This window comes from Poecilia reticulata, chromosome 7 (assembly GCF_904066995.2).
Source record: "Poecilia reticulata chromosome 7, P_reticulata-male-v2, whole genome shotgun sequence".
Classification (NCBI taxonomy): domain Eukaryota; kingdom Metazoa; phylum Chordata; class Actinopteri; order Cyprinodontiformes; family Poeciliidae; genus Poecilia; species Poecilia reticulata.
In genome coordinates this window covers 21,577,471-21,586,232 of record NC_088836.1, presented here as the reverse complement: position 1 = coordinate 21,586,232, position 8,762 = coordinate 21,577,471, and the positions used below count along the sequence as shown (strand labels likewise).

Here is an 8,762-nt window from a genome sequence, read left to right as displayed (position 1 = left end):
TTTGCACAGGTTTTCACTCAGAGTACTTATGCTAACTCATACTGAGGGAGATGTTTTCGCATTGGCTGGATTTTTGATTAAATGCCAGAGTCCACCCTCACCTCACGGTGCACTTTCAACAGATACACTCCCAGGATGACAATTCAAGGATATGGGAGCAAAGACGCATTACTTCTCTATTGTCACTACAGAGTGGACTTCCTGGGGAGTTTGGAGAAAATGGGACAAAAAGATCTGACAAGGGCAAGTGATAAATGAAAGTACTGTTGTAATTTGTATGGTTTTATCATGTCCCCCTGTCATCTGGGCTGGAAATTCCTGCCATTGTTCAATTACGTTCTCAAATGATTTCCTTAAAGATCCATGCTTGCTTGCAAGTTTTTGATTATTCAGCTTGTTTTATGATGAGCCTCTTTCTTAAAAGACAAGAGTTTACCAAAAACAGTTTGATTTTCTGATAGAAACTGCACAGAGAGGTGTCTACAAAAAACATGAAGTGTTTTATTATTATTATTATTTTTTTTTTTTAAATCACAAGTGGTTTGAAGAAGAGTTTCACCAGCAGGATGATAAAGCAACAAAAAAATACTGATGTTTGAAAAATGCATCAAAACTAATGCAAAGGGACATAAGCTTTGTATTTTTGATAAAGGATGGGGACCATGCATTTTCAAGGGATTAACTCTGTTACCTTCAGTTGTTTTAAACAATGTTGTATATCAAAACAATGTAAAATAATTTTGACTGTCAATCATAGCTGTAGTTGAAAACTTGAAACTGGCCTCTGTCTCTTTAAAAACCTCCTACCCTTTGCAACATCACAACAATGCTTCTCCATGCCATCCACTGATGTTATTTACAACCGTTTTTAGGAGAGTTATTGTTCGCATGACATCTCAGCAGACACTCAGTTCTACCAGGTGTTTGCTAATTGCTGTTGCTGAAAGTCTGGTGATGCTGAACACAGTAGAGGTGCTCTGTGGGGGGGGAGCTATGCGAGTCACTTCAGCGCCAGGGCAGCGCATGAGCAAACGATTAGGCAGCCATGAACGGCTGCATGGGAGATTCAAGGACAAATCAAAGCAACATGTTTTTGGTGAGGGAATAACGCTATAACATGATACAATACTCAAAAAAGTACATTTTGCATAATACCGTCACTTTAAGGAATAATTCAAATAAACTTGGCAAGTTGTATAATTCAACACTTTTATATCTTTCAAAAAATCTACAGCAGATTTTTTTTCTTTTGCTATACACCTTAGAAAAAAAAAATATCAGCAGGTCAGGCCACAAAGAAAACTGGAAAATGTTGTTGGCAAAGAAAAACTTGAGCAGCGCATCTTCAATTTACACCTCCAACTGGCCAAACATCAAAACTCCTACATTGTAATATAAATCCTTTGATTTTAATTTGCTTCTTCACACCTTATGAAATCAAACTGACAGAAAGAAAGCCTAACCTGTTTTGTTTTTTGCTAAACCATACAGAAATTTTCACAATAGGTTATTGTCACCTTCAGGAAGTTATTGACATTATATGATGATAAATATGTTGACCCACCATTGATATCATAGATAAACTATGTTGCAGTGTCTGTTTCCAACTACAGCATAAGCTTGGTACCCAACATGCATGCACTATACTGAGATGGAAACAAATAAGAATAATGTCTTGCACGGCAATTTTATTCTCATAGGAAATATACATATATATGTTTTTATAACAAGCAGAGTGACAGACAGAAAGCATTAATTTATTTATAAACAAGAGTAAAATTACTTTTTTTTATAATTTATTGTGCAACATGAGTCAAATAAAAGAGAAAAACATTAGTAAATGCTGTTCAAAAAATACTCATCTTGTAAGCAGATGAAAGTCTGTCCCCCACTTAAAGGTGACAAGAAAAAGATGGAAAACAGCAGGAAAAAAAAGTAAAGTGGGGAGAAAGGTGAACACAATTGAACTTAAAGTTCTTGTCAGACTGCCGCAGCAAACCCTATACGATTATTGCGACGATCAAACTCTGTGTAGTATCGGGCAATGAAGTTGGCTCCCAAAATCCAGATCGGACCTGTAGGCGGTGGCACATCCAAGCCCCTGAAGGTGACGATGCAGACGTCCCCTTCGAACTGTGATTGCTATAACGATAGGTGTAGACTAATAATAAATATTATAATATAATATAATAAACCAGTGCTAAATGTTTAAAAATGTCTAACAAATGTATCCTGGACATCAATGAATCCTTTAGACAGCTTTTTCATACAGAAAATCCTCACAGCTCTGATTCATTCAGCATTCAGATACTGTGGCTCTATCTGAATGCTTCAGGTTGTTTTCCCTCCCCCACCTTGGCTCGGATCTTCTGCAGCTAGCCCAATAAAAACTGCAAAAAGAACTTCCAACAGGGTTTTTTTAAGAATTGTTTTCTTCTCGCCAGTCTTGCGTAAGCTGACAGTCTTGGCAGTCTACAATTTTTCAGGTCTCTTAGCTTCTCCTTTGAATGTTGCTTTCCTTGCACAGGCTGTTCAATAAGATTAATGTCTGAGCTGGGACATTAAGCTTGACTTGACTTGATTGCTGTGCTCCTTGGTCTTAATGTCGCTCTTTTTCATTAATGTTTTATAACAAACACCCGAGGCCTTAACAGAACAACTACATTTATAATGATTTAAAATGATACTCAGATTAACTTTGCTATTTATTAATTAGGTGACATTTGACTACACAATTACTTTTGCCATAAAATCACAGTAAAAAACATGGGGGTTCATAATTTTAATGAGACCAACTTTAAGAGTTATGAGTACTTTTGCAAGGCTCGACAAGAATTAATATTTCCATTTTCAAAAAATATATTTTTTGTTTGTTTTATTTAAGACATTTTTTGTGCTCTACTTTGGAGGATTTTGCACAACACATTAGCAATCATTTGCCATCTTACCCATATTATATAATCTTCATGCGTCAGAGAGTAGTCCTGGCCTCCCAGGTGAAACGTGACACTAGGCAACATCTTCACAGTTTCGCAGTTGACTTTATACTGTATTTGAAGGATAATGCCGGGTAAAGTTTATTTTGTAGCCTATTATTTTTCATGGGAAACTTTGTTGCCATGAGTTTGAGACTTACTCCAGTTTCATCCAGCTGAGCTCCAATGGTTTTCATCAGCATTGAGACGGAGGAGGCCGGACCTGTGATGTATGAGGAGCCTGTGTCGATCACAGCTGTGCAGCCCTCTGCACAAAACATCATCTCCACCCCCACAGCAACCCTACACAAACAAGACACAAAACGTGTCATTTCTGAATGGTTGCATGCAAAAAAATATATACTAACACATCCATATTGCACGTGTCTTCAGCAAATATCTCACCCTTTCATGGTGACTTCCCATTTTCCCATCTCTCTTGTTTCCAGATAATTAAAATTTCCAGTGTAGTAGTTTGGGTCAGTTCCCCCGAGGAGCAGCTCTCCACCAGGGGAGTGTTTTGGGTCCCTGAAAAACATGTACAAATATGAAATGATTTACAAATGGGCCTGCTGGGCACAGGCCACTGGGTTCAAAGGTTCATAGGGCCCTTGACCCTCATTTCAAAGACACTGTTGATCTTAAACTATCATAAAAAAATGCAAGATGTCACGAGACACGAGACAAAAATATAAACTGACACCTAACAGAGAAATGATCCGAAACAGTGACAATATGACTGCAAAGTTCGACCATTGTTATGACAAGATATAAAATTACCACAAAGAGACATTTTGTAACTACAAAGGGAAGGCAAACAAGCACAAAGAAACCCAGATTAACAACCAAGACTTAAAATTCCAAACACAGATGTAGGGTCTGCAGTTAGTTTGATACTAGGATGCCATTAGGCTGCTCCACGCCCCAGGGGTCCATGCCTTATGATGTGTCAGTGTTTAAAGCTCACAGTCTGAAGACTTCATGGTTTGCTATTCATTTCTCCTTGTCACTTCTGACAATGTGGGTTTGGTGATTTATGATTAATGGAAAGTAAAACAATTTCAGAGCAGAAGTTTTAATTTATGGCCTATTTATCCAGTATAAGCAGACGACAACAACAATATTGCAGAAACTTACCAAAAATATTTCTAGTTGTAAAATGCCAGAAGAATGAAAAATAATCTGTTTTTTTTTTTTTACTGCTTTTAAGAATTTTTTATTTTTTTGTATGTCAGACAGTGTCATAAAGGTTATGTGACTTTTTATGTCACGCCTTTTCCTTACAGGACATTAAAAAGCAGAAGACTGCGATCTAAGCTGTTATGTCTGTTTTTTATGAGATTTTATAAAGATAAAGGGTTCAAAGTTGTGTTTTAAATTCAGTTTCTTTTTGTTTGTTTTGGAATTGCATTCTGTTGCTCTGATGCAACAAGCAGTAAAGTCATGAATTTCCCATCTATCTTTCTTCCTATCTTGGACAGCAGTGAGCCAGATGGTGAAGAAGTCTGAGAAAATCTTTATTAACAGGATGTAAGCCTTTACGCTATATCAACACCGTTTATTCAACACACTAAAATTATTGGCACCTTTGTAGCATTGTCTAGCAATCATTGCGATAAATTAATCTTATGTAGCAGAATGAGGCAGGTAAAAAATAATCACGTGTTTATTATTATGGCATTTATTATGCCATAAAGTAAATGTAATAGAGTCCAAAGAACATCTTAAAATTCACCGTAAGCCAATATGAACTCTTTTCTTCCAAGTCAGGCTTTAACGTGTCATGGTAGGGATTTTAAATCCAGTAATACAGCAGCTCATTTAATCAATTTCTGAATCTAACGTGATGAACCTCCAAGCACGAAAAGCCAGAAATAATTGTTGGTGATCTATGGTAGACAGAACAGCTGACAGAACTGGCAGAGACGTAAAAGTGACTGGACCCTGGAACAAAAACACAAACTGGTTCTAATAAAGTAGATAGCCCTGTTCAGCCCAGTAAGTCACTCTTTGTAGTTATATCCCTGGCAGAGCTGACAGATCAAAAGGGATTTCCATTTCTGGATTCCTGGATAGCATTAGTATCAGAACATCTAACCCATGACTCCCTGCCTTCCTGGGGTACAAATAAAACAGAACATCCATTATGAGAAAGTCTGTTGCTCCTCATAAACCAGGCTAGAATTAACTGTTACTTTCATAAAATTGTTTGTATCTACAGTCAGGGAAGTAATTAAATTGATCCCTATTTGCCTTACCAGGAAGAACGGTTTGAAGGATGACATGGAAGATAAAAACATCCCCAAAGATCCCTGTGACAGAATAGCAGCATTTGTTTTGCAAGAGATTATTCTGCTGCTCAAAGTTTATTTTTAGGCTTTTTGAGCATCCTTACCAGGGGTGGCAATAAATAATGCAATGTTAATGAAATGTACTTATTATTGGTGATTTCATATGAACAATTAATAAAATTAGGTAATTTTTTTTTTCATTTTGCTCAGATCACCTCCCGAGGGTGGAGGATCAGATTTAACATGAAGTGACAACCTGGTTTTAAGCCACTTTTATTGCTCTACACATTCAAGTTTTTTTCACACAAACAAGTAGATTGAGCATTAGGTACCAACCATGTCTGATTTTTTTTGTTATATTAGACATGGTTGATATGGAGGTCAGGATTTTAATCGGAGATGGGGTTATGATATCCTCATTTTTAGCTGCATGTTGATTATAATTTTTTTGTAAACTCATAACATATCAAGTTTGTGAAATGTCCATTTATTTAAAAAACCGCCATGTTAAGCACATTGAACAGTCCTGTCCAGCTTGGGAATCATGTTTCCCCTGTCATAAGGATTTTACTTTGCATAATAAAGTGCAGAGGAAATCTGTGAACACACCTGCTGTAGTAGATTGAAAACACTTCTTCTTTGAGGATGTGCTGAGACATAATTTGATCAAACACTGGAGTAATGCCATCAATGGCCACGTTAGGATAGCCCATCCCCAGAACTCCATCAAACTTGGCAAAAATAAATGGCATGGCAGACAGAGAGGTGGCTTCAGCAAACACTTGAACAACGGGGAGACCGCCGACCTGCAGGGATCAAATACACAGAAGACAGAAAGGTGTAACATGGCATACAAAGGGCATGTCTTTAAGTTAAATGGGTGTAACTCTGATTTGTTGGTGCCAGACTTTGACTCACCACAACAACATCCTCGCTCAGAAATCCCCTGATAGTTCCAGAGGCGTAATTGATTGAAAATCCGGTCCCATTCTCAACATGAGTGTGGGATTGGGAAGAATCATACCTGTTGTGAGTGACTAAACATCCAAAATGTATTTTAAATGTCAAACATTAGAACAAAATTAATTAAGCTTATATATAGTGGAAACCATTCAAGTAGTTCAGTAACAATCCCATGTTGATGAGCTTCAGATGTTTGTGTCTACCTTCAGCTTGGTGTCCAGTAGAGAGGGTAAGGTATACACAAAACAAAGAGAATAGACAAAATCTCAGTTGTTATGCCAACTACCTGGTCTGGTAAGTCCTTTCACACTGATCCTATCAACTATACTGTCACTACTTACAATCACAGGTCACTTCACAAAGGAAGCCTGTTCTGTTGCCTTTTAGTATAAATGGCCAAACCATTAGCTCACAAGAACATTGGTTCCAGAAACTTTGACTACATGACTCACCAAAATTGGATGGTAGCTGGCAATATCCATTCCTGTTTTAACCATAGTATACTTCTGTTCTGATGGCTACTTTCAGGATAACGTTACAAATTTCAAATCATCTCAAACTGGATTCTTGTACATAAGAGTTTACTGCACCACAATGGTTCACACTTTACCAGATTTCAACCCAGTACATGAACTTTATCTGTCCAGTTATACTAGTTTAACACACTGCAACTTACAGCAAGCTGTTGAGAAAGGAGAGCAGCTCTGCGAGGGCACCCACAGGTTGGCTGAACCTGTGTCAAACACCACGTTGAACATCTGGGCTGGGGAGCCGATACTAATTTCTCCAAAGTACTGAGTCTGTTTAAAGACAAACAGGACAGTATTTCTGAGGCTTTCTAAGAGCTTTTTTAAAATATATTTTCCACATGTATTTTCTTCCATAAGCAAGGTTTTTGGGGGGGAGGGGTAATAAAAGATTACACAATAACTCTTAAATGAACCTCCAATTCAAAGTTAAATTAATCTGTAGTTTTACTTAAGAAGACACTTTTAGCATTGGTCCAAAGAGCAGAGAGGAAAGTGCTCACATTTTTGGGCCTCTTTAACCCTGAAGCCGTAGGTCTGTTTTTGTCAAAGTGCAAACCCATATGACTTCAATTTAACACGTCTTTATTTCCTGTCACCTGCAGAATTGTTTACACAAAAATATTTGCTTTATATGTTTCAGAATTGTTGGTGACTATGCACACAAGAACACATGGAAATGGGTGTTAAAATGTCTTACATCCAAGTAGTTTGTTAAAGGTGTGGGAACTGTCCCATTGTTGGGGTCGGCTGTGTTCATCTGGGCCAGTTCATCCAACACTTGCTCTGCAGAAATTCCCATCTCCTGTAGCGTCTCTCTGATGGATGGCATCTTCTTGAGAGCAATTCTAGAGACATGAAAGCAAAAGAGGAAAATTTGAGAAAGGAAAAACTGAACTAAATTTAATGCAAATAGAGCTAATTAAGGTGGTCTAAGAAGAAAGGTTCTGAGTTCTGTGAGAAATATTTATTCAATTTCTGACACATGTGTCTGGTCACGGACTCAGTATGACACTCATACTGTAAGAAAGCCCAGACATATTTTCCTCTAAACGCCAAGCCAGAAAAAATGAATAAAAAACAAATGTTAATCCATCTCAGATCATAAGTTTTAGCAGCAAACCACTAAAACCCATTTGTTGTCCTGTCTTCATTTGCTTAGCTGTCATTCTTCGTTTTTGTCTCTTTTTTTTTGCTGCAGCATGTTTTCCTTCTCAAATGTCTTTTGCACCTGGTATACCTGTACAGCTGGTACTACTACTATAAGCAGAGCGAGAGACTTGTAAAAAGCAAGATGTCTACCTTCTTAAGCCATGGCTGGAATTCACTGCCAGAGATAGGGCAACTAAATACATCCAGAAATTTGGCAGTGGAGTCATGGTGACTTCTCTGACAGCAGGCAGACAAAAACAGACTAATTATGTAGGCGTTATATGTTAGCTTTTTCTGACTCTAAAGTTCCTGGTTTGTGTAATCCGAGGTTGTGAAAGCTGCGTCTCTGTGTTGTGCGCAGATCCTTGACTCTTTTTATAGCCTATCCTCTCAAACCGTGCTCTCATGTAGCCACTCAGTTTGGAGCTTTCCTCAATGTGACCTCTTGAAAACAAACTTTACCCCCCATCCAATCCCTCTGCACTGGTTCACAACCCTTCTTGTAATAAACATAACCCAGAGGAAACTCTCACCATCCTGCCCTGAGGACGGAAGGCTCTTTGGATACACAGCTTTGTAGACTGCTGGCGTCAGTGGCTGACACACCTTCACTGTGGGGTTGTGAGAAGCTCCAGAGGAAAGAAAGATGGTGTGAGCTGACCAGACAGACTGAGTGGATGTTATTTACCAATCAAAAATCTACTAGAAGCTTATTACGTTGTTTTAGTTTAAGGCCCAGTGGATAGTCAAACGTCTTTAACTGTGTGTGGGGAGGGAGGGTATAAAACCCATTTACAACTGAGTCATTTGCAGAACCAGCTGTTATGTGTTTTTTTTCTTAAAACTATTAATGT

The 8,762-nt window shown here is 38.0% G+C and overlaps 1 protein-coding gene across 1 annotated transcript; it reads right to left on the bottom strand.

Annotated features, from left to right (window-relative positions):
• Positions 1-584: 584 nt before the first annotated feature.
• Positions 585-8,512, bottom strand: ren (renin). Its single transcript, XM_008414012.3, has 9 exons — positions 8,059-8,512; positions 7,457-7,604; positions 6,906-7,029; positions 6,185-6,303; positions 5,876-6,072; positions 3,381-3,503; positions 3,137-3,278; positions 2,949-3,047; positions 585-2,142 (listed from the first exon to the last, which is right to left on the bottom strand). The coding sequence occupies exons 1-9, from the start codon at positions 8,133-8,135 to the stop codon at positions 1,981-1,983; spliced, it is 1,191 nt and encodes a 396-aa protein (XP_008412234.2). The 5' UTR covers positions 8,136-8,512; the 3' UTR covers positions 585-1,980.
• Positions 8,513-8,762: the final 250 nt, after the last annotated feature.